Raw genomic sequence first — 26,300 nt, forward strand, 5'->3', positions numbered from 1 at the left:
AAATCGATACGGCAGTTCAGTTTTTATAACTTATAACTCGACGATACAAAAACATACTATCTAAAAGGTCGATAAATATATCGCACAATAAATTACAAATCGATAAGGAAGAACTTGAACATAATAGCAAACAAATCAATATTAACTAACAAAAATGTATCTCACAAAAACGAGAGTCTGTTACTAATACAGCGGTTTGAGATACAATGCATATGATGAGTGACTGTAGGATACCTGATGGGGTAGAGGCTCTTCCTAGCATCTGCAAACAAGCGTTCTTGTCAACAGGTCCCAGCGTCTTACAAATATCGCTAAGTTTCCAACCTTCGTAATAACAAGATCTACCTGCAATAACCAAACAATGCCTTAATGGCACACAAGACGACATGCCTTCTTCATCGATAGCATGATGAGATGAAAAGCTACTCACTGTGCCTTAATGGCACTGGTTGGAATGTTTGTGAATCATTGCTTTCTTCCATGATGCCTAACGACAGCAGTAATGAAGAGAAGACACTGGAATGTTTTGTAACACTGGAACCTTGATAATGGGAGCACTGTTACAGCAGATGGCGCAGGCGAACGTCTCCACTTTAAATGGTTAACATCAAACTTTCTGGAAGTACTTTTTTGTCCTTTTCCCCACCCGTCGTTTCACAACTTCTGAATGGAGGATATTTTTGTCATTTCCTCGAACCGTCATTTCAGGGCAAGAAAAGCAAGTAAGGGTGATTAAGTCTTTGCAACAGCACCAGAGTCCGATGCAAAGTTATGTCAACATACACGGGAATACGAGCCCCATGTGCATGAATACGTGGCGCTCATTCGATCCCCCGAACACGGACGTGGGATTCAGTGAATCATCGGGGGCGAACATACACAACCCTCTCTTCTCTTCTTGATAATGCGAGGGAAACGTGTCAATTTTTAAAATTTTCAACTTCCCCTTCCAATGCAACTTCATGATAAAACTATGGAATCCATTTTCCCATATTTTGAGGTTGATAAAATGAAAAAAGTTTACTCATCAGGAAAAAAAATGGCAGGCGTCCTAAGGTGCTCAACATCCATTGGATATGACATGCAGCACTGCTGAGCATCTCCGTTTTGGCAGCATCCAACTTTCACATAGACTGCTCTCCCAAAAAAAAAAAAAACTTTCACATAGACTGCTCCTCCACATGGCATACACAGGGAGAGCAGATCAGGTGATCTGTCAAATCACTTTAAGGAAGTGGTTTGACATCTTTAACCGTCCATTGATTCATCTCACAAGATCTCATTGTTTTTGTTCATATCGTAGACGGTGAGGATGCCAAATCACTTTACTAAAAGTGATTTGGCAGATCACCTGCTCTCCCATTAATGGTTGGGGTTCTTGGAAACCACATTTTTACTTTTCTAGCCCATCTCTATATAGTTCTCTTTTAAACTAATCCCATAGGTGAATTGTCAAATTACTTTGGTGAAATGGGTAATATCTTGGAAATAAAGGAACTAGAAAGTTTGGTGAATGATAGGGCATCTTTCCCTATTTAATATTTTGCTTATTTATTTCTTTGCCAGACAAGGACCAAGAATCCTCATCCAAGTTTTACCTGTATTTATGTCAAGCCCATCAGCAAGCAGGGTTGGCAAGTGTAGCTACACGTTATTTTCTTGCATTCCATTATGAGCTAACCTTAACTGATGGCTTAATCACGGACTTTAATGCTCATGCCTTTCGCTGCCGCACACGGCAGCATGGTTTTTATGGCGTTCAAAATTCAAATAGATACATTTTGGATGGACCAACTTTGGTGCTCATTAATGTGAATCATGAATGGTGGACCAAAATAAAAAAGAAGTAATGCTGCAGTTTCCTTTCATTTCTGCCAAAATGGGGAAAAACCCATTCATGTTGGCACTTCCTATCACCACAGAATCAAACCTCAAAACCATGTGGGTACTTGACAATAGTTCCACATTTTATGTTGAGAGTGCAAGTTTGGCATCTCTTTTGAGCGGTTGGTTGGTGTTTGAGAGAGAGAGAGAGAGAGAGAGGGTTGAGATGGGTAATCAGATTACATGCACGCCTAAGAAGGATGGTAAGGAGATTGGGAAGCACAAGGGTGGTGAGGTCTCAGAGGAAGATGGGTGCTGAAGAGGAGGCTCTGCATAGGCAGGCACTAGCAATCGCTATCCAGCACCATTCTCAGAGGTTTGATGGGTCTATGTCAAGGAGGATCTTGGGTGCCAATGGGAAGCAGAGCCTTCCTGGGGTGTCGAGCTCTAGGAGGAGGAACCTATCAGAGTCCTTACATGAGAAGTTGGTTAGTTCCAAAACGGTTTTCTTCTTTTCTTTGTTGATCTTGAGACTCAATTCTATGTTGGTATTGCAGTCTTTTGAATGATTGGATATTCTCATTGGTAGTTGCTCCTTCTTCGAGATTTGAACCATTTCAATTGCTCTGCTTTTTGGTCTGCCATTCCCAAACGTTATGTTTGTTTAATGATGGGAGGAATGATTATACGCCTTTTTCATGTCTTGTATATATTATTCTGCATGCTTCTTGTGCAATATCACTGCTTGGATTTGGAATTGGTAGCTCTTGTTTGTTGTGTAGATTATGGAACACCAACTTTGTTTTCTTTTATTATTTTCATGGATGAAATTGAAAAGGAATTCATGGTGTTTCTTGGTCATCTTTTTTTTTGGAAACAATAGCATCACCAAAGAAATATGTATCTCCTACCTTCTGTCACGCGATCAGTGCAATGTGCTTCTCAAGTCTTGATGCCTGGATAATTGACGAGCCACACGGTTATGGAATGCTCCTGACAATTTTCATTTTGATGACTAGTGTCTTGGACTTGGGGACAGTCTTTGCAGAAGGGAGCTATGTGATGAACACATACAATTCGGTAGAAAGGGGTACAATATGCTCATTTTGTAATCTTTTCCCACATCATCTTCCATGCTTGTGAATGTAGTTTGTAATTGCCCAGTGGACTTCGAGACTTTGAGGAAGAGACTTCAGCTCCTAAGATGGTTAGTGATAATAAATTTGATATGCTATGAACCCGTTGCAATAGTTATCCATATAGGTTTTGTACGGTTTTGCCTACTCTTTTCACCATTTTTTGTTTAGGAGGCAGATGCATGGATCTTTAGTTGTCACTGCCAATTTGGAAAATTCATCCTCTTAACATCTTCAGCAAGAAATCCAGACTATTGCTCAAAGTAATTGCTTGTTCTAAATCTGTATGTTCATTGTGATAATCATTTGAACCATAGATTTTCTTGGGTCCCATCATAAGCAGCTTTTTTAGTGCTCTTCCGTTATATGAAACTAGCAGCAGGATTTCTTACTGTATTTCTGTTAAATTTTAGGACATTGCAATGGGACTTTGTAGTGCATTAGCATCGTATTTTAGGGCACTAGGCATTTATTTTTCTCAGAAAGCTCTTAATCAAGGAGAAAGCTTCATATGTTAAGGGGTACTGTTGTTCCAATGTTTCGCTTGTGGCAAAGCAGAAGCACAATATATATGCTCCGATGGATATCAATTTGTTTCACCGCAACTGAGCTTAAGTATGCTGCCACACCTATATGGTGACTTTCTTCATCCAAACTTCAGTAGATATCATAATTTTACATCTGATCAGTACATCCAATTTTCTGATCTATTTGAATATGCAACTGAAATTAAATATGCTGCTGCACCTTTTTTAATAGTAGCCATCTTTCTTCTGGTCACCTGAACAGTTTTACAAGCTCTTGATCTTTTCATCTCTTGAATGAACAAAAAGTTTCATTTCTCTTCAATCCCACAGCTTTCAAATACCTGACTGTGCTTCCTTTCTTTAGCTTCTGCGGTAAAGGGTTTTGTGCACCAGAAAATTGGTTGCCCCATTTGGTTGAAACAATTGGATTACTCTATGTGCACTTTGATTTAATTTTTGATTGTTGCGAGCATATGATTTATATTTACAACAGTAGTGAAATTTAGGAATGTCCTTTCTTTTTTTCTTTTTCTTTTGAGGTTTAGATTCGTTCTTTTGATGGAATCCTCTCAATTGTCATCTTATTATGACATTCTCCTTTCTAAACAATAGAGGATGCCCTTATTGATTAGCCTATCAGTTATCTAAGTTGCATACGTACCTTGGGTTTACAAAAGAATGATTCTTAATTGCATCCCTGGTTTGATGTTATTTGTAGGCAGCAGATATGGAAACAAAGAAATTTGTCCTAATCCATGGAGAAGGATTTGGAGCTTGGTGTTGGTATAAGTCAATTTTTTTTCTGGAAGAATCAGGATTTCTTCCCACTGCACTGGATCTCACAGGATCAGGTATCAACCACACTGATACAAACAGTATAGCATCATTGGCGGAGTATGCAAAACCTTTGATGGATTATTTGTGCAACCTACCTGAAAACGAGGTGAAACAAAGATAGGCACGTGACTGTAGCTTCTATAACCTGAAACATTTAGGATGACACATTATTCTTCTGCAGTTTATGCATAAACCATGTGGCCATACAGGTTATTCTGGTGGGGCACAGCCGTGGAGGGGCTTGCATATCCTATGCCCTTGAGTGGTATCCAAAGCAGGTCTCAAAAGCAGTTTTTTAAGTGCTACAATGGTATCAAACGGACAGAAGCCTTTTGATGTGTTTGCTGATGAGGTATATTGTTTATAGTTTGTGGATTATAACTTTGCAGTGGCTTTATTAAATGCTAATTAAAAGGCATTTGCTTGAGATTTAGTTTGAAATTATTGCCTAGCTTAATTAGTACCAACACTCTGCCATTGTTGGACCACCCTATAATTGGCTGACGAGCCAATTGGATAACAGACTCAAACAAAGTCTAGTCAGATGACTCAGGTCAAGTCAGCTAGATCCAAGTTTTCTAGTCCTTTCAAACTGTTCTGTTGCATGCTAAGTGGTATTTCCTAATGATTATCTTCTTCTTTTCAGCTTGCTTCTGCAAATATTTTTGCAAACGAATCACATCTGTTGATGTATGGAAATGGCAAAGACATGTCTCCTACAGGACTCAAGCTGGAAAAGCACCAGATCAGGGAATTGTACTTTAATCAAAGCCCTGCTAAGGTACAATGGAAGGGATTTTTCTGCATTGCTTTTAGAACTTATACGTCCTTGGCTTGATTTATGTGATTAATAGTATATTCATATCATATGTCCAACATTTGGAAAATATCTTGTTTTCAAGATCTCATGAAACATTGTTACAGATTTTCTATCTCATTTTCAGAAAATATCATAAATTTTCAGCACATCATGATATTGTGATAATTTTTCAATTTGAACGGGATCTTTTTCTTTAACAAATTTGATGCGCTTGTCTTTTTTGTTGCTCCTGTTTTGCAATTTTTCATTTTCTAAAAACTACCGAGATATTTTCCAGATTTTCCAAGAAAAGGGGATCACTTTAACTTGTGCCCAGGGGCAGACCCAGAAATTTGAACTAGGGTGGACACAAACTCTAGGGCTGGGAAACGAGATGAACAACTTGCCATTAGGCTCAGCTTGGATCGGCTCAGAAATTGAGTTCAGCGAGCCAAGCTATTAGCTAGCTCATTTAGGTAAATGAGCCGAGCACAAACATGGCAAGCTCGATTGGCTTGACTCGTATAGGTCATTTTATATATTATATACATAAAATACATATTATATATGTTTTGTACATGGATTAAACATATATTTATATGTATTATACATATATTTTATATATTAACAAGCTTTAAAGAATACTTAAAAAACAACTTTTTTAGAAGACAGCCAGCTCGTGATTGGCTTGCAAAGAGCAGGGGTGTAACCTTAACGAGCCAAGCTGGAACAGTCCAAGCTTGGCTCGTTTACCAGCCCTAACAAACCCCTCCATTGGAGGGATTTTTGGGTTGAGAGAGAGAAAGGCACATAAAAGATCAGGGTGGGCACTACCACCCTGATCGTCAGGGTGGGCACTGCCCACCCCAGACCTGAACCCTCTGTTAGGGAGTTTTTGCAATGTGGCTCCGCCACTGCTTGTACCCATATTCAAAACATGTAAGATTGTTAATACTTGATAGAAAATGTTCCTGATAGTGAAGAATGAAAGTATAATTCAGGAAAAGTGTGCAAGCAAAACTGAAAAGCATAATGCTATTGAAAAGTGGGAAAGCTAACAGAAGGCAGGGAAGTAACTACTATATACAATTCAATAATGCACCTAAACCAAAAAAAAGAAAGAGACGTCGGCAATTTAAGTTTTTGTGGTTCAATCATGGACACAGCTATTAGCTAGATTTTGAAAGCCAGTGATATGATCAAAATATGTTACAAATTGATCTAAAAATGAGTATAGCATGATGTTTCAAAATAAGTCCATTAAAAACCTAATTTTATAGCAATATTATCTGATATTTCATGTTATCTTTTTTGTTTCTTTATGTAATATGAATATGGTTCCTTTTCTTATTCCCTATCATTTTTCTACACTTTTGTAACTTCCATAGCTTCTTTTCTCTACTATTGCAAAAAAAAAATCTAAAATTAATTATTTTGTTGTTGTATTTTTTTAAAAACTCTTGAAGGTTTATAGAAAAGTCTATACTATCCTGAGAAATTGCCTCGCTGAGATATTTCTGAGGATGACACTGTAACTATGCATTCAATAAACTAGTTACCTACTGACATTTTTGAAAAAGAGGGGACTATCTTCATTCCAAAAACCCACAAGGCACTTTATATAAAAAAAATGAACATAAAAAGTAACTATAAGTATATATGTATTTGCTCAGATGGTGGTCTTGGTGAATGGTGGTCAGGGAAGGGTATACAAATCTCCCTAATGCAAAAGAAAGTACAGAACACAAGGAGGTGAAATTTTAAATTCTGTAAATGCTTTTCAGAGGGAAAAGAAAAGGAATTTTCATAAGTCAAAAATTTTCTGTGGTCCAGTTTCTTGTCATTAAATGTATCTGTTGAATTGAAGCTAAACAAGGCAATGCTGCATGTGTATTTAATCTTTATCTTTGTTCCTAAAACTGTATACAGACCATTTGCTCTGTTCAAAATACCTCTGTCCAAGCTTGGCTCGAGCTCGGAGCCGAGCTTGAGTAGCATTGTCCAGACTCGGCTTGGTTCTGAGCTTGAGCCGAGCTTCAATGTTATTCCAAAAAAAATGATCTTTTAAAAAATTTGGATAAGGTGGGATTCGAACACCAACCACTCTCAATGTTTCACAAGTGACCCACCACTAAGCCAAAGGTTGCATTTTGTTTATTGGGACCGAAAAAATATATAGATATTAAAAATCCTCTAGATTAACGTAAAGCGGAAAAGGTAAAAAATGGGATTCAAACTCGGCACTTTTGAGGAAAAACTAACGCCCTACCCATTACGGTAACAATGACTTTTTGATTTTTTTTGCAAACATATTATATATATACACTTGTATCCAAGCCCTATCGAGCTTGCCGAGTCTTATCGAGCTCAGTAGGTCGATCAAGCTCAGCTCATTTGCTCGTCTGAGCCTCAGATCCATGTACAAGCTCGGCTCATTTAAAGCATGGACCAGCTTCTGGCCGAGCTCGATAAGGCTCGGTTCGTTGTGCGTCCGTACTACCATCTTTTGGAAGGCCCATGGTGCACTTTTGTATTGGCTTCTTATTGTGTTGGATATGCTTCTTCAACTGCATCTTACTTAGGAACACGATTCTGGTGCAAATGATTCTTTGTTGTACATGTAAATCCAGGCAAGAGAAGTTAATCCAATTTAGTTTGTAACTGAAGGCTTGAAGGGGAGGTTAAGTAGGAACAGCAAAATTATCTTTGCTTGTGTGACCATGTGTGCCTGCTGTTATATTTCTTGTTTGTGTTTGAATTGAACGCTAATTTATCATGTTCCTTGCATACCTCAGGATATTGCATTGGCTGCTGTTGCTATGCGTCCTATACCCTTGGGACCTATAATGGAGAGGCTGTCACTCAGTCCTGAAAATTACGGAAGCGTTCGGCGGTTCTTCATTCAGACGCTCGAGGATTGTTTGCTCTCACCCACTATCCAAGACAAGTTGGTGAGAGAAAATGCACCAGAGAGGGTATACAAGATCAAAGGCAGCGATCATTGTCCCTTCTCCTCAAAACCAGTCACTGCATAAATTTCTGGTTGGGATTGCACAGTTACCATAATAGAAGCAATGCAGAAGCCAGCCACCTACTTTTAGAGTTTCAGAGAAAGAAATGAAATCAGGATCATATAGCTCCTCTTCCAGAAAGGGTACCACAAAATAAAAGTTTTGATTGAACAAAAATAGAGTTGGAGGGGACTACATTTTAGATCATTTCAGTGGATAATTGGTAGACTTTTTTTCTTTTCCTGATTGAGGAGCAACTTTTTCACCTGTAAAATGTGGAGGGTACCATATTCTATTGGAGAATGATGTTACACCATGTGTAATATATATAGTATGCCTCTCTCTCTCTCTCTCTCTCTCTCTCTCTCTCTCTCTCTGGGGCACGTTAAAGGCTGAATCATGTTTCCCAAGAATTTGTACTTGGAATGGGATTTGGCTGCTACGACAAATTTTACATAAATCGAACATTTTAAAGCATCATATCGGCAAAAAGATACACGCAACAAGGCCTTGGCGGGGGTCAAATCGGTTCAGTTCTGGCGGATCATAAACTCATGCCTAGGTCCAAAGTTCAAAATTTTTCTGGTTAAGGTACACCAGGACTCAAATCTAAAAACCAAGTAAAATCTCGAGATGTCTAAACCAGAAATGTGTAGAATCGAAGAACAAGGTTCTTCGCAAAAGTGGTCTGGATCCAGGGTTGATCAAGATCTAGTCCAAGCATACCAATGGGAAATCCAAAATGATGATAGAACCCAACCCCAGAATGCAAGATCAGGGTTGATCAAGATCTAGCCCAAGCATACCAATGGGAAATCCGAAAAGGTCCAAAATGATGACAGAACCCAACCCCAGGTACCAGGAAGCAATGTGTGGAGCAAAAGGGGAGAAGCCAAAGTTAAAAAGTAGCATGAAGTGTGAAGAGAGATTTATTTTGAAAGTGATTGTGGAAAGCAGTGAGAAGCTAAAAAGAAAATGTGAAGGAAACAATAGAGAAACGAGGGAAGTGTGAAAAGCAAAAAAAAATAAATATCAACATGAAAAAGACAAAACAAAAGAGAAGCGAGGGAGAAACAACGATGAAGCTAGTGAAAACGAAAGGAAAGTGACAAGGAAGAGGAGAAAGTGTGCTTTCCATTACATGGAAAGCGAGTTTTCCCACACTTTCCACTCTTCGGAAGAAGCGTAGTGCTTCCCAGACCCGAAGGGCACTTCCTGTAACTGTGATGTAAACATATCCTGATTCCATATAATGAGTTTGATTCAGGTCAGCTCTCTTAGCAATTCAGCCAGACCATACAAATCATCTCTCTCTCTCTCTCTCTCTCTCTCTCTCTCTCTCTCTCTCTCAATGGCATGCATGAAGTAATAAACCATTATTGGTGGTTCACAAAGGTCCGATCAATGTCCCTACCCATAACATTAACACATGCATCACCAAAATAGATGAATCCTCCGTGGTCAAGGTGGTCCCAATCTCACTGACCCCCACCACCGCCAAACCACCACACCCCCTCCCCCTCGTGAAGAAAAAAAGAAAAGGCCTAGACCTAACAAGACATGATAGCAGGTAGATCAGTTTTTATGGCCCTAAAGGGGTTTGGCATTGTGGAATGCCCTTAGGCAGGTGGTCTAGGTTCAAATAGCACCCCTTGCCCCTTGCGCAAGCCAAAGCATGGTGACTCCTTGGGAGCAAGGGGTAAGCCCACTGAGTTTTAGGCTGACAGGACAACGACTGTAAGTACTGCAGGCAGAGCCAGGGCAACTAGGTCTTTGATCCTTGGGGTGATTTCTCCATCTAAATATAAAAAAAGAAAGGGCACACAGTGACAGGCACAAAAACATTACCATTAGCACTCAGATAAGAAAGATTAAGATATTGCCAAAAAGACTTAGTATAAGCCCCATCCTGCCGCTGAAAAAATATACACCATTACCTAAAACTAGTTACAACCGCTAAAAATATTCTCAACATTCTCATTTAGCCATACCAGGAGCACCCTACACCAATCATCAGAATATGAACTGAGCCATCCAGTTAGCATGACATTCCAACCCAATCAAAAAGACCAAATTATTTGCCCGGCTCAATAGTTTTCACGTTCTAACGCCTCCCAACTTGATCTATATCGAGAGAGGCCAAGTGCAGCACCTTCTTATTCAGTATATACACCAGATGAGCATGAATCAACTGATCGAATTATGAAAATATGTTTTTCAGATATCAAGCAAGTCAAGCCACCAGGAAACAGAACAAGAGGAAGAAAAACCAAATCAGCTTGAACTTTACAGCACCCAAAATAAAAGCTCACAGAAAATGGCATGGACTGAAGCTCGCCTGCTTCAATATCGCATCATGCTGCAGAAACCTTCCTAATATCAAGTGCCATGAGTAAAAATCCAAATCCCCTTCTTGGACACATCAGCACCACAGATATGAAAATAGAATCTACAGTGTTCTCAACCCTTCTCCAACCTGCAGTTCTGATGCCTTTGGTTTTACCAGAAAGGAATTTGCTCCCCTTGACTCAACCACAAAATTACAGCAATCCCATATCTTGAGTGACGGAAAACAATTATGGTTTTGTGAAATAAAGAATCCAGAACTCCTGGAAGGACGTAAGGCCCAAAACTCTTTGCTTTGATCACCTGTTAAGAGACGAATAATATGTGCTTAGCCATTCATTTCAGCTATCTTATCATGCAAGTGGAAACAACCACTGCAACAAATGTCTAACATCAAATTGGTGAAGCACGTTATCACAAGCGTGAGATGCATAACACATTCCAAAATAATACCAAAATGCTGCCTTCTGCCTGAAGGGAAAGCAACCAGTCAAGAACCATCATATGTCCCAGAAAGGAGGAGCCATTTGCAACTATTGAAGTCATGAACACCTCCCACGCAATTAAAAGTGAGAAATGAACACAAATAACACAAGTAAAATCCAACATGAAGAGTGCTTTACCCAAGCAGAAGCAAGAAACCAAATTTACTGATTAATAAATGCTGTCACCATGAGTAAATAGTCATCTAGTATCTATAAAATAAAACAATTATCCACCAAAGGAAACTCTAATTACCAATTAGTAGCACTACCCAGCACCTTGGCAAAAGGATTTAGTGATTTTCCTCCACAAATCCACATTCCACACAATTCTTTTGAAATTTGTTGTTTTGTCAAGCAAACCTCCTGTATTTGCAAAGGATCAGGGAAGGTTAACTAATAATGACAGCAATTTTCCTCGAAGTAAAGATTAACCATGTATCCTTTAAGAATTGTTTACAAACATCCATCCAGCAGTGGTAGACATGTTAACAACACACCCCCAGATAAAGTATGTCAGTCTGCAACTATGAAGTCAAAGTTTATAAGAACCTATTAACTATAGACCCTTGCAGGAATCCACAATGCTCCCTCCACCCCAAACAAAGAAGAAAAGAAAACTAGCAGCCAGAACATCTATGAAGGCCATCTCAAATACAAAAAGTACAAACTATTTATGACCAACTAGTAGCAAAACAGTGGCAAGAAACTACACCCGTGAGACACGCTTAGAAGTGAGAAAACTCTTCACAGGTGTTGAAGTCGGCTAGGGTTTCTAGCAAAACAGAGAAGAAAGATAGAGATTTGTCCGTTCATGAAATACTGGGTTATTGGCAATATAAGTAGCAGCTCTATTATCACATATCATCTCCATAGGTAATGAGACTTTCACTTGGAGATCAGTTAACACAGATTTAACCCACATCATCTCAGCAGCAGTTTGAGTCATAGCCCGATACTCTGACTCAGCGCTCGACCTGGCAATAACAGTTTGTTTCTTACTTCTCCAAGTAACCAGATTCCCTTCAACAAACACACAGAATCCAACTGTGGACTTTCTATCAACAACCGACTCTGCATAATCTCCATCTGAATAGGCAGTAACATCTAAAGAAGGGTTTTGTTTAAACCATAGTCCTTTACCAGGAGAGAACTTTAGATATTTGAGAATCATCATTGCAGCATCCCAGTGAGTCTTTGTAGGTTTGTCCATAAATTGACTTATCTTGCTCATGGCTAAAGATATGTCAGGTCTGGTCACAGTCACATATAATAGCTTGCCAACCAAAGAGCGATAACAGCTACAGTCCACATACTCAGATTTTTCATCAAACAGATGAGACTTGGGATCCATAGGAATCCGTGCAGGTTTGGCACCTAACATCCCTGTCTCGTTCAGCAGGTCCAAGACATATTTCCGTTGTGACAGAACCAATCCTTCTTTACTCCTTGCAACCTATATGCCTAAGAAATATCTGAGTGGTCTCAGATCATTAGTCACAAAGTGTTTCTGAAGATGGGACTTTGTGTCAGAAATGTCTTTTTCACTGTTTCCTGTGACTATAATGTCATCAACATATACTATCATGACCACAATCCCTGTGCAAGTCTTTTTAATAAAAAGAGAGTGATCTGAGGCAGATCGGACAAACTCAAATGCTGACATGACCTCAGCCAGCTTGGAGAACCACGCACGGGAACTCTGTTTGAGACCATAGATTGCCTTGTTCAACTTGCATACCTTCTGACACTCCTCTGGAACTTCAAACCCCAGAGGTTGTTGCATGTAAACTATCTCCTCCAAGTCTCCATACAGAAAGGCATTTTTCACATCAAGCTGACATAGAGACCAACTATGGTGCACTGCGACTGACAAAACAAGACGAATAGTCCCAAGACGAGCAACAGGAGAGAATGTTTCAAAGAAGTCCACCCCATAAGTTTGAGTATAGCCTTTCGCAACCAGGCAAGCTTTAAACCTTTCAATCGATCCATCTGAGTTATACTTAATAGTATAGACCCATTTGCAACCAACAATATCAGCCTCAGTTGGAGGATCAACTAAGTCCCATGTTCTGCGAGAAAACAGTACATCCATTTCATCATACATGGCCTTCGCCCATTGGGGGTCCAGAAGAGCTTGATGATGATTGAGAGAAACTGATGCAGCAGATAATGCTAATACAAAATTCTTCATATTTTCACCAAGTTTTGCCTCAAAAACAAACTGAGAAATAGGATGAAGTGTACATTGCCTTTTTTCCTTCCGAAGAGCAATAGGTAAATCACCATCAACAAGAGGATCGTCAGTGGGATCAGGAACACTCACCTCTGGAGAAGCTGATGGCACAAGCATAGAGTTGGGTGGAGCTCGATGTGTGTACACCACAGGAGGATTTTTGTAACGAGACGGAGTCGGACTGAGAACAAGAGGCTCAAGACTGACAGACTCTAATGGAAAAGGAGGAACAAGAAGAGAAAATAAATCACCTTGACTAGCATGTATTCTTGGAGAAGTACTAGAAAAATATGGGACAGACTCAAAAAAAGAAACATCCACACTGACATACTCTCTCTAGGATATGGGATCATAACACCAATATCCTTTTTGGTGCTTGGATACCCAACAAAAACACATTTTATAGATTGGGATGACAATTTATCTCGGTTGGGACCAAGTTTATGAACAAAGCACATACAGCCAAACACCTTTGGAGAGATAGGGAAAAAAGGAGCTTCAGGTCTGAGAATATGATCCCCCACAGAGGTTGAAGGCATACGGTTTATTAGGTATCCCGCAGTTAGAACTGCATCTCCCCAGTAAGACGCAGGCATATTAAACTGGATCATAAGGCAACGGACAACATTTAGAATGTGTCTATGTCTGTGCTCCGCTACTCCATTCTGTTACGAGGTATGAGGACAAGAAGTCTGAGGTTGGATCTCAAGATTTTTGTAAAATTGTAATAATTCAGAGGATTTGAATTCAAGAGCATTGTCAGTGCGAACCACTTTGACGCAAGAATTAAATTGAGTTTTTGTTTCAATAATCAAGGATTTGAGAATAATGGGGGCATCAGCCCTATCTTTTAATGGGAATACCCAAGATAATCTGAAAAAATCATCTACAATGACTAAATAATAACGACACTTAGAACGACTAGGAATTCTACTTGGACCCCAAACATCAACATGAAGAAGATCAAACAAATTTTGACTTTAAGGACTCTGACTAGACGGAAATGAACTCATATGATGCTTCCCAAGCTGACATGCTTCACACAGCAAAGTAGTGGACGACAAGATATGAGGAATAACTCTACGCAATTTAAGCAACGAAAGATGACCAAGACGATGATGCCAAAGCAACAGACTAGAAGAGGACTCAACTGCCGAGTGAACAGAGCCAAATGGTTGGTGTAGATAATAGACTCCACCTTGCTCATAGCCTCCACCAATCGTCTTCCCCGTCAGCAAGTCTTAAAAAGTGCAACAGGCAAAATCAAATATTACTCGACAATTCAATTCCTTTGCAACACGACCAACAGATAACAAATTTTGAGGGAATGAAGGGGCATGGAGAACATTTGATAACTGAAGAGTAGGGGAGATGGAGATATTTCCCTGGCCAACAATGGGAGAGGAACTCCCATCGGCAAGAACAACCTTTTTATGATTAGCAACACTATTCAAATTTGAAAAATCACATTTATTTCCACACAAATGGCTAGATGCCCCTGAATCAATAATCCACCTACTACCTTGGCAAGATAATTTATCACTTGCAGAGCATGCAATATTAGCCACGGGAGAACTAGATGGAAGATGTGCCAACAGATCATCATACTCAGCACGAGTGAGTGTAACCGAATCACTAGGAAGAACAATGGGGGACTCGGGTTTGGCCACTTGTGCTGTAGGAACAACTTTAGCTGAAGATGCAGGAGGTCGTCCATTCTTGTCAAAACATCCATCTTCTAAATGCTCAAATCTCCCGCAGTAGGTACACTGGATCTTGCTGTTAAAATGTATTCTTCAATCATTGTAATCATATATATTTTGTATATATAAAGGATGATACATATACATATATGGTATATATGTATATGTATCTTCCTAATTATATATATAATATATATATTTCTCTATTATTAACTATATGGGTAGTTTAGTCATTTCACTTATTTTTACGCATATTCCATTTGAAATATGATTGTAATTTTTCTTTTATTTTTCTTTTTTCTTTTCTTTTATTCTTCTTGTGGTTTGCGCCACCTAGGGAGGCTCCCCAAAAGAGTCGTTGGGGAGCCCCTAACGGTCACAAATGTGACCGTTGGGGGCTCCCAACGACTCCTTTGGGAGCCCCCTATGTGGCTCCTCTAAGGTTATAAATAGGGGTCTTCCCCTTGTATTTTGATCATTCTTGAGGGAGCTTTAGCTCCATTGTAAAAGGGTTTTACCCTATTTTTCATAATAAAGAGATATTCTTTTAGCCTTTTGGCTTAACCCCTTTGTGGGTTTATGGGTTTAGCACTTTATGTCTTTTGGTTGCCCCTTAGTGGGTTTGTGTATTTGCACCTTAAGTGTGCATTTATGGGTTCATTATCGAACCATTTGTTTTCTAACATGGTATCAGAGCTAGGTCATGATCGGGTTGTTTTTTAGTGCATCGGAAAGCATGTCGCTCAAGAAATGGTGAAGTATTCATTGTTCTTCTTCTCGTTTTTGAAGTTATTCGGTATGTATCTCTTTTCTTAAAGTATTATGCATTATGAAACTATTTTTTCTTGCATATATTTTGCACATTTAGTGTTTATGATACTTGAATCCTTTCTTTTCACATATCACATTTCACTTGTTCGCATGTTTTAAAATATCTCCTTTTAAAATTGGTAAACTTGTTTCTTTTCTAAATATATGATTGCTCAAAAATGGGTCGTATATCATATTTTTTAAATTTGATGTCGATCCTACTTGAACTCGTATGGCTTTAGGAGTTTTCTATTATGTTGACTTCAAGTATTAAAAGCTTGAAGTTCATATTTTCTATGTCTTTGTGCATGTGTATCTGTGCCTTTGTGCACTTGTGAGAGTTCTCCTTGTGCCCTTGTGCACACTTCTTGTTTTTAGCATTGTGTTTATACACGAATATTTTTTAGAGATTTTTATATAAATGAACATACATGGTTGTGATAAAAATCTTTTGTATGTGTAGGAAGTTCTTAAAGAAAGTTTGGATGAGATTGAAAATTTTAGTATATGAAGGATTGTGATAATTCACATACTTCTCTACGCATTCATCGATTACCCATCACATATAATAGTAATTTATGTTTTTCAAAATTGTCTTCAATTATGTGAGATTGATGATTTTTACATAATTGTTTCATGATTGACCTTTAAGTTAACTTCTAAAATTATATATGTTTTCTTGCTAAATAAGTATTATTGGTCTTTGCTTAATAATCTTGACTCTCATATGAAACCTAATTTGTTTTGAGGTCCTCTCTTGTTTGTGTGTCTTAGTGCACTTTTTGCGAAAAATTGATATATGAATTTGGTAATTCTTGAATGTGAATTTCTCACATTTGAATTAAGCCTTTGTCTTTCATTTTTTTGTATGAACCCTAAGTGGTTCTTGTTAATGATAACTATTTGTGTGAATGCCACGATCCTTGTAAAAAGAAGGATTGTAAAAGTCCTTCAATGTTTTTGGTTTATTTAAAAAATCTTGGAAAATTTTTGTGGTAAGTATTAAAATTTCATATTGTGTTTATTGCATAATAAGATCTTTTGGCATAAAAGATTTCATTAGTTTGGTTTTTTCTCTAATGGTGCAAGTTTATAAACTTGTTTGTTTGTGTTTTTCACATGAGATGTCCAAACCTCTTGATTATATCACTTCTATTAAAAGATGCTTACGTTGGTCGTAATATGTTCTCATTCTCTTACATTGAATTGCATTTGTTGAGCATATAATTGCATAATTGTTGCTTGAGAGTCTCAAGCTTCTCTCCTTTTATTCAATATATTCGTATTACATGCATTTGTGCATGTTTGCGTTATTTTACTCCTTTGTGCGTATTTGTTCAAGTGTAGTTTGAGTGCCTGCGTGCACATCTTTTGTGAAAGCATTAGTGCTTGTTTGAATACTCTTTAAAGTGACTTTTATTTTTTAGTGCCTTTCTCAAGGCTTGTGTACGTATTGTCCCTTAGTAGACTTGGCTATTGACTCTTTTATTTGTCCATTGTAGGACATTGTAAGTGCTTATAGCCTTTTTATGTTTTCGCATTAGAGTGTCATTATATGTAGACAAGAGTTGTTTATTCACATTTTTATGTGTGTTCTAACTTAGAACTTAAGATTTAAAGTTCCAAGTTTTGGAATAATCAGAGTTTGGGAAAATAAATCTGGACTTCGAAAGGAATATTTTTGAAGTTAAGATAAAAGGAGAAGGAAATTTCAAAGTCATAAATGGACTTTGAATTAGAATTTTGAACTTGGATGAATGTTTGAAATGGAATTGAATTCTGGCTTTGAAGTTTGAAATCAGAATGAGATTTGAGAAATCCAAATAGAATTGAGAAACGAAATTGGTTTTTGGAATTTTGGGAATCAAGATAAACTTGGATTTTAAAAATCTGGAATGAAATGGAATTGGATTTGAAAGTTGGAATTGGGAAGAGAATTTGATTTGAAATATGGAATTCAAGATGGAATTGATACACTCATTTCAAGTATTATTATATGTAGACAATAGGTGTTTATGCACACCTTTGTGTGTGTCTTTGGCCCTTTGGTGGTATTATATTTATGTTCTTATTCTAGTAGCTTATACACTTGATTTAAAGGTTTTTAGAAGTCTAATAAGGTGATTGCTTGTAGTGAATGAACTATTGTTGAGATTTACAAAATTTCATATTTATGAGAATTTAAAATTTGATTTTTGAGATTTTTTAATTTATATTTATTTTATAGCACAATTGCTATGTGCACATGTTTTTCGAATCAAAGAATATATTTTGATTGTTTTGTCTGATAAGTGAACGTAAAACTTTTGAACTCTTGTGTTTTATACACTCTCTCTTATCATATGCTCTTGAGCCTTTCCTTTGTAAAATCTTCTTTAAGAGAATTGCTCAATCCAATAACACTTGTCTTTCTCGTCTTGTAAGCTCAAGATATACTTGATTAAAGAATGCTTGGAGCATTGTTCTCCAATTGTTCAATAAAATTCTTTATATTTTGGCATTTGTGTTCTCCATTTGTACCTTGTGTACATTCTGTTCTAAAGTGTTCTAGTGCCTTTATGCACATATCCTTTTGTGGAGTTGGTGTTTATTTTGCACATTATCTCTTTTGAGATATTCTCACACGGTTCATTAAATAACATTTTTAGTTGTTGATTCATTTTATTACATGATATCGTATGCATATGCACACAATGACTTTTTAATCCCTCACTCAATTAAGATTCATATATTTTCTTATGTGTTGCCTCTTTGAAGGTTTCTTGTGTTGTTCCTTCGTGGACTATTTCTTTATCCCCATTGTGGTTTCTTGTTTGTTCATTATTGGACCATGCAAATGCATTAAGCATCCTTATTATACATTTTCGCATACACTTTAAAATTTTCTCACTTTTACTTATTTTCGAGGATATGATTTTAAAGTTGGTCTTCTAGAAATATTTTGCATGCATAAGTAATTATCTTGTCCTGACAAATCTTGTGCTTTAATTAAAATAATTATGCTTTTATTATGCATAAAATATCCTTTTGCACCATTGTTTTTTGAATGAATCATATGATATGGTTTTGATTGATTCATCTTGTTTGGAATATTCTACTTTATTAAAGTGCAAAGATATCTTTTACTTAGACCTTTTTTTGGTTTGTTCCATAGGATCTTGAAGATGAGATGAAAAGAAGTACCTTAGATAGATCATGAAAGGTGTTCACCATTAAAGACAATTGGAGGAAGACATTTGCAAATTTCAATGGCATCCTTAGTGAAGACTCTTGAAGACTTGAGATTCTTCCTCTTGTATTCTTCAATCTTTTTGTTCCCCCACGCAAAGTTTGAGAGGGGGTGTTAAAATGTATTCTTCAATCATTGTAATCATATATATATTTTATATATATAAAGGATGATACATATACATATATGGTATATATGTATATGTATCTTCCTAATTATATATATATATATAATATATTTCTCTATTATTAGTCATAGGAGTAGTTTGGTCATTTCACTTATTTTTACGCATATTTCATTTGGAATATGATTGTAATTTTTCTTTTTCTTTTTTCTTTTCTTTATTCTTCTTGTGGTTTGCGCCACCTAGGGAAGCTCCCCAAAAGAGTCGTTGGGGAGCCCCTAACGGTCACAAATGTGACCGTTGGGGGGCTCCCAACGACTCCTTTGGGAGCCCCCTATGTGGCTCCTCTAAGGTGTTATAAATAGGGGTCTTCCCCTTGTATTTTAATCATTCTTGAGGAAGCTTTAGCTCCACTGTAAAAGGGTTTTACCCTATTTTTCATAATAAAGAGATATTCTTTTAGCCTTTTGGCTTAACCCCTTTGTGGGTTTATGGGTTTAGCACTTTATATGCTTTTGGTTGCCCCTTAGTGGGTTTGTGTATTTGCACCTTAAGTGTACATTTATGGGTTTATTATCGAACCCTTTGTTTTCTAACACTTGCCTCGTCTTCCCGTGCCTCGACCACGTCCATGACCTCGAGAATTAGGAAGAAAACCTCGGCCGCGGCCATAGGAGACAGACATAGCAGAGGTTTGTGATTCTGATTGAGATGAAGGAAGGGACATGGCAAGTCTGCTCAGTCGATTATATGTCTCAGCAAGAGTGGGAACATCTAAGCCTGTTAACATCTGAACTTTGGCAACCGAGAATTCAACTGATAAGCCAGTCAGGAACCGTGCGACCATGGTATGCTCCTGGTATAGTTTTTGTTTGTCACAACATAATGGTCTATGAGCATTTAGTCTCTCAAAAGTTGCCTTCATGAAGGCATAATATTGGGCTAGAGTTTGCTCTCCTTGCTGCAATTTATAGATCTCCTGTTCTACTTGAAGAATACGACTAACATTAGTTTCTTGAGAATAAGTGTCTTGCAAATTATTCCACATTTGTTTTGCAGAAGTGTAATAAATAAGCCCGTCGACTATGTGAGGTTGCACACTATTCATAATCCAAGACATGACAATATCATTGTCCTTTTCCCATGTAGCATACTTTCCAGTTTTGTCCTTAGGCTCATTTTCCAACAAAATATGTTTTCTACGATGCCCTGAAATAGACATCATGAACGTACGCGACCATCTAACATAGTTAGTCTCATCCAACTTTACAGATGATCCATATGAAAATGGGTTTGCAAAGGTTTTATAATCAGACACAGTTTCAGTCTTCATGTCTGACTTCTGCATTTCAGCCATAGAAATACAACCACACACAACTACCAACTGCTGAAAACTTGGAGCTGATGTGCACACCAACTACCAACTGAGAAGCCGACTCTACCAGATTTTAATCATACTGATAAAATCTGATATGAAAAAAAAAACTGTAATACGCAGTTCAGATTCAAAACTAACGTGCGCACCAACTACCAACTGGGAAGTCGACTCTACCAGATTTTAATCACCCTGATAAAATCTGAACTATTCACCTTAAAAAATTGTGACAAGATGCATACCACGACCACAAAAAAAAATCCGACAACCTGGATACCACGACTGCATCATGATGGAGACTGCAGACCTTTTCGACATCCACACAACCATCATCAGCCACCATCGACACGGTCGAGGTCTCCCAGCTGCTACGCGCACATACCTGCTCCTACACGCACAGCACACGGTCGGGGTCTCCCTGCTACTACACGCACACGCTTTAGATCGTTGTTCACGCTGGCACACAGCGCCACCCGATCATGTTCCTGCTGGCTGGAGAGGTTCCAGATCATTGTACACTCTGTACACAGTGATCGTTGTAGTCACTGCACACAGTGCCACCCGATATGCGTTCCTACTGGAGAGGCTTCAGATCGCTCTTCATGATGTACACAGCGCCACCCGATCAGCGTCTGGATCGATCAAGTCAAACGCCCAGAGCAACGCCCTGCTTTGATACCATGTTGAAGTCGGCTAGGGTTAGCAACGCCCTGCTTTGATACCATGTTGAAGTCGGCTAGGGTTTCTAGCAAAACAAAGAAGAGAGAGAGGAAGAATCGTATATGCTCATTAGGTCTAATCTCAATTAAATAGAGAGATTAGACTGAAACACCTTATTTACAATAATGCCCCTGACCTCTTGAGTAGTTACCAAACTACCCATATGCATATGATGTACGGTGACTGCTTCTCAACAATAGGAAAAGATTTTTTTTCACGTGAGTTTTTTCATATGAAAATTTTCTCCAGCACCTGGAGTAGAGAAAATTTTCATACAGGGGGAAATGGATTTGGATTTTTCTCATTTGTAGGCATAGGAACATTTGTATTTTCAAGCTTAAAGGAGTATTTTCCAATCACTTTCCCATTACAAAATGATGCTGTAGATTGAAAAACATGGGATTCAACTTTCACAAAGTTAGCACAAACACATTACAAAAGAGTAGAAAGACCTCACTCAACTTACACAAAGTATAGCACAAAATATATTACAAAAGAATAGAAAAACCTCACCACTTCTAAGATATCAAGAACCTGATCCTGTCTTCTGAACCCATATTTGCTTCTGCAGAGGAAAAATAGAGGGAGAAACCAGAATAGTATTAAACAGCCATAAAGCTAATCGACGAATCAGAATTTGAAAGCAATACATGAGCAAATTGGGAAATTTGTTTCATACCTCATGTGCAAGATATCCAGGAGAACCTCTCTTTGAGGGCTTTCCGTCAGCTGTACTAGGCACATTATCAACTTCTTTTGACCCTGGTAGGCGACCAAATCTATGAGAGCCTAATCAAATACCAAAATTTCACACTCAGCATATATCAGAAAAGCATAATACTTTCTTGATGTCAAGCAGTTAAAAACAAGCAAGAAAACAACATAATGAATTCCAGATCAATGAAGAACTATACCATTCTCTACAGACAAAACACTATTACATCCAGACCCTTGGGTTTTAGCTTCTCCACTCTGACTTGTGCTTGCTGTATCAGGTTTAGTTTCTCCCTGATTTAATGGAAAATCAGAAGGAGATGATGACACACCACGTCCCAAGCGAACATTCTGAATTCTTGTATCCTGGTTCTGAGGCTTGCCTGTAGTGAGAGACTGATTACCAGCTATGTTAACTGCAGCTTCCAACCCATTATCTCCATGTTTACTAGCAACTACAACCTCAGATGACAGCCGACCAGGCAAAGCAGATGAAGCCAAAGAATCATCAGTCGTTTGTAATCCATCAGAACGCCAAAGAGGTGCCCACACTCCCCGATCAGGTCTATCCTTATTTCTTGTTCTTCTGTCAGGCTTGTCACAGGCAGAACTAACTCCATGTGAATCACTGCCAACAACCTTCTCGTCCAAAGCACTTTTGGTATCAGACTCTACCACAGAAACAGTTGAAGCATTGCTGGAAACATGATCCTTTGAAGCTGCACGAATAGGCCAAGGTGGGTGTTTGTTCTTATCCATCTTTGGTGCCTGCAATTTCTGCTCAGCCTCGACAAATGCAGGTTGTGATTGATTTTGGCGTGCTTCCTTGTTTGAAAGTATGCGCTTGATGAATGTTCCACTAATCTCACGCCTATGGTTATGTTTGAAAGATGCTGAGCCAGGTGAGTTATTTACTGGAGATGATGCAGTATGTTGGGATGTACCACTAGAACCCTGAGTGGAAATTACATTTAAAGTTTGCTTATCAATATTGAAAGTGGCTGAGGAATTTTCTGGAGAAACAAAAAAACAGCAAAGTGCTTGTTTACATGAGAAACTTCTCTCTCTTTCCCCTTTAAAAGTAGAAGTTTCTTCTTTCCAGTTTCCACTGATCCAGATGCACCTGAAATTGTTATGTTGGAAAAGCTTAAAACAAATGACGTGAACACAAGATACCATTACTTCATGAAGGGCACAAAAAGTGCGATCAACTTTAAAATATATTAATGTAGAGACGAAAATAGCTTTCTAGAACAAATCCCACAGAACATCAGGTTTTAATAGCTAATAGCACGAACGATCATAAGGATGACAACCAAAACAAATGCCAAGGAGTGGGGGGGGGGGGAATCTTGCTCGAGATATTTCCATGGCTATTTCACAATATTTATTTCAATACTGTACAAAGGTACAAAATATGCATAATATTTATCAACTCAATCTCTCAACCTTTTGCAGATTGTGACTTAAACAACTGAGGACCCAGCTATCCAACTTGAGAAAGGACACAACCTGTTTTCATCACTGAACATATGAAAAGATGACCAGGTTTTGACGAATTTGGGGCCAAAACATGAAGGAATAATATCCAAAGTCTCTGAACCAAAAGTTTTGGGGTTAAAAGGATAATACATTTGCAGTCACAATTAGGCTTCCAAGTGGATCAGATACATCCAGAACCCGCCTGATTCAAATCTGAATCCAAATTTTGTACAGTCGATCCAAGCCTGAGTCTGACGCTAAACAAGATGTGATAATGTAAGATTGAATCCGCATCCAAAACACATATGGTTATATTGGATATGGTAAAAGAAGTCCCAAATATCAAGGTTTTCACATGTGAAATGTACAGATTAGATCCGAATCTGAACATAGCTCTGACAAAAACTAATCAGGATTTGAAAATGATTGGAATGTGTAAATCTTAATCCCATCTGAATACCCTCTCCAATCTTTAATGGTCCATATCAGGAAATAAATTGTTTGATTCAGATCGGGGATCCGAAGATACAGGATTGGTTTGCACCCCTAATCACAATGTACTAGAAATTGGATTGGAACATGAATCTTACAGAAGAAAAAGACCCATACTGTACAACTCTGGCAACACTTGAGTTAGGAGCAAAGACAAAGATAAGCTTGATGATCATACAAAAAGATAAAAGAGCAGATCAATGGATATCTGCCTCCTGCAGGCAATAAAGCTAGTAACAGAGCAGTAGAATGAAGTCATAAAATTCTCATTAATGAAATATCTAAATTATGTGAGCAAGGTACGTAAACAGCATATTGTTGATAAAATTAACAATCGATAATAGTACTTGATCAGGAAGGCACGAATCTAAGCCAACTTGAAAGGAATCAACAATGGGAGGAGATGAGTGCCTACAGGCTGGCCCAGCCTGGCTCACTGCAAGCCAGGACATTTTGCCCCAGCCTGGCCCATTTAATAACAGCTGACACAGGATGGCCCGGTGAAATTAGGCCTATAAGCCGAACGGGCAGGCCATGGGCTGAGCATCCAGTAACAGGTCAGCCTGAACTGGACTAGACCTGGCCCATTATTTGACGGGCCGGGCCTGGCATGCTGACAGACCAGCCCTAGAGTATGTGTGGCACTAGTAATTGAGGAACAGTTATAATACTCATGCAATCAGCTTCCATGCTATGTCACATGGGTAGGGGTACGGGTACGGAGGGTACTACACGGCAATTCCAAAAGATGTGGATACGGGGACATGGCTATATATATAATTTAATATTTATTTTTTAAAATAAATAATGCTTACTGCACTTTTTCCCCTTTTATAATAAAAAGGGGAATGAGGTTACCCTTTTATTATATAAGGTGAAGGGGTAGCTCGTAACCCCCATCCCCCTTTTATTATAAAAGGGAAAGGGGGTACCTCGTGAACCCCCATCCCTCTTTTATTATAAAAGGGGAAGGGGGTACCTCGTAACACCCCCCCCCCCTCCCTCTTTTATTATAAAAGGGGAAGTGGGTACCTCGTGACCCCCATCCCCTCTCTTATTAACCATCCCCACTGCCTCTCTCTCTCTCCACGAAAGAGAACGAGGAGAAGATGAAATCGAAGGAGGAGCCACCATCTCTCTCTCTCTGCCAAGGGTGGGAAGGGGGAGGGTTTCGAGTCTTTCGACAGAGAAAAGAAACAGGTTTTGGGTTGGGTCTTACTTGTACCCGACCCGGAGCAGTGTGGGACCTGACCCAGGGCATACCCGTACTGCGTCCGGTACCCGCACCCGTGTCGACACAGGTACGGCGGCAAATATGCCGTGTTTATGTTACATAGCTTCCATGCATATCACTTCCATCTTCTAATATTTCTGATCCAACAACTGATGCAGCACCTGAGTCATCTGAAGTTTGCTGCTCATCCTTCCTGGCTAGTGCCATGTAACTTGACTTTTCCTTGCCACTTGAAACCTTGGTATTGTCCCTCAAAACATACTGTGCATAATGAAAAAGAAGGCATGGTCAGCTATCTTATCATCTCAATATAGCCAAATTGTACACACTACACATACAAGATAAACTTACTATGGACAAAAAAAAAATTGAGGCAGCATGTTCACAAAATGAAGCCACCTAATGAAGGAAATAGCAAAAAACAAAGAGAACCAATAACAGAAATATAAAAAAAAAATTAAAATTGAGAAAAAAATGGACAGCATGGTTACAAAGGAAACCCAATTCTTAAAAATCAAATATAAGAGGGAGGTCAGAATCCAAATACTACTAACATTCTAAAGAATATCAGGAGATCAAAATGCATTTTTACAGCCCTCTCCAGCTGTTCTCTGATCATAGATGCTCTTTTTCATCTACCCACAGAGGATGAGCCAACCCCTTATTGCTGACATGTATATTGTTGCACATAAAGTTCTAACAAGTATCTATTAAAACGAAAAAACCAAAGTTATGGGTAGGGAAACATAATGCATCTAATCCTGGAAAAGCCAAAAATTGGAAGAAAAGAACACGAGTGATAACACCCACGAAAAAGTACTCTTTCAATAATCTGTTGCTGAGGAAATATCTAAAGGAAAATCCTTTGATAATCCATAGACAAAAAAAGAGAAAAGCAAGCTTTCTGTCACAGAAATCATTCTTTGGAATGTTTTGACATGAGAACATTCAAGACAACTCAGACAAATCTGATCAACATACACCATTCAGACCAATTGTGTTCTCCAACCCTGGACTCACATCTTGCATGCTAATAGATGTGTCTGCAACTGCACGATTGTGCATGCATGTCTCTGATTCAAAGTGTGGAATCCATTCTTTTGTGCTAGCTTTGGTTCGCTATTGTGATTGATCGATTTGATCCTATATACAGTGAGAAATCACACGTGCAGCGCTTATCATCCCATTCCTATCACATTTTGCTGCCACATGTTTC

General features: G+C 38.4%; 1 protein-coding gene and 2 pseudogenes across 2 annotated transcripts in view; 1 reads left to right on the top strand and 2 right to left on the bottom strand.

The window, feature by feature from the left end:
• The first annotated feature begins 2,050 nt into the window (after positions 1-2,050).
• LOC149847516 (putative methylesterase 12, chloroplastic) lies at positions 2,051-8,401 on the top strand (annotated as a pseudogene).
• A 1,586-nt stretch (positions 8,402-9,987) lies between these two features.
• LOC149847517 (regulator of nonsense transcripts UPF3-like) overlaps positions 9,988-26,300 on the bottom strand; it is a 33,837-nt gene continuing 17,524 nt past the window's right edge. The window contains exons 7-12 of one of the 2 annotated variants that reach the window (XM_089998451.1): positions 25,246-25,345; positions 22,926-22,999; positions 22,077-22,830; positions 21,842-21,951; positions 21,676-21,727; positions 9,988-10,783 (exon numbers count right to left, since the gene is read on the bottom strand). In XM_089998451.1, coding sequence (XP_089854577.1) covers positions 21,689-21,727; positions 21,842-21,951; positions 22,077-22,830; positions 22,926-22,999; positions 25,246-25,345 — 1,077 coding nt within the window. In that variant the 3' untranslated portion in view covers positions 9,988-10,783; positions 21,676-21,688. Of the gene's footprint in view, positions 10,784-11,199; positions 11,329-21,675; positions 21,728-21,841; positions 21,952-22,076; positions 22,831-22,925; positions 23,000-25,245; positions 25,346-26,300 lie in introns of those variants that run through there. The other variant, XM_089998452.1, reaches the window with a different exon arrangement.
• Positions 11,738-12,346, bottom strand: LOC149847518 (secreted RxLR effector protein 161 pseudogene; annotated as a pseudogene).

Source organism: Nuphar pumila, chromosome 2 (assembly GCF_984573655.1).
Source record: "Nuphar pumila chromosome 2, dmNupPumi1.hap1.1, whole genome shotgun sequence".
Lineage (NCBI taxonomy): Eukaryota > Viridiplantae > Streptophyta > Magnoliopsida > Nymphaeales > Nymphaeaceae > Nuphar > Nuphar pumila.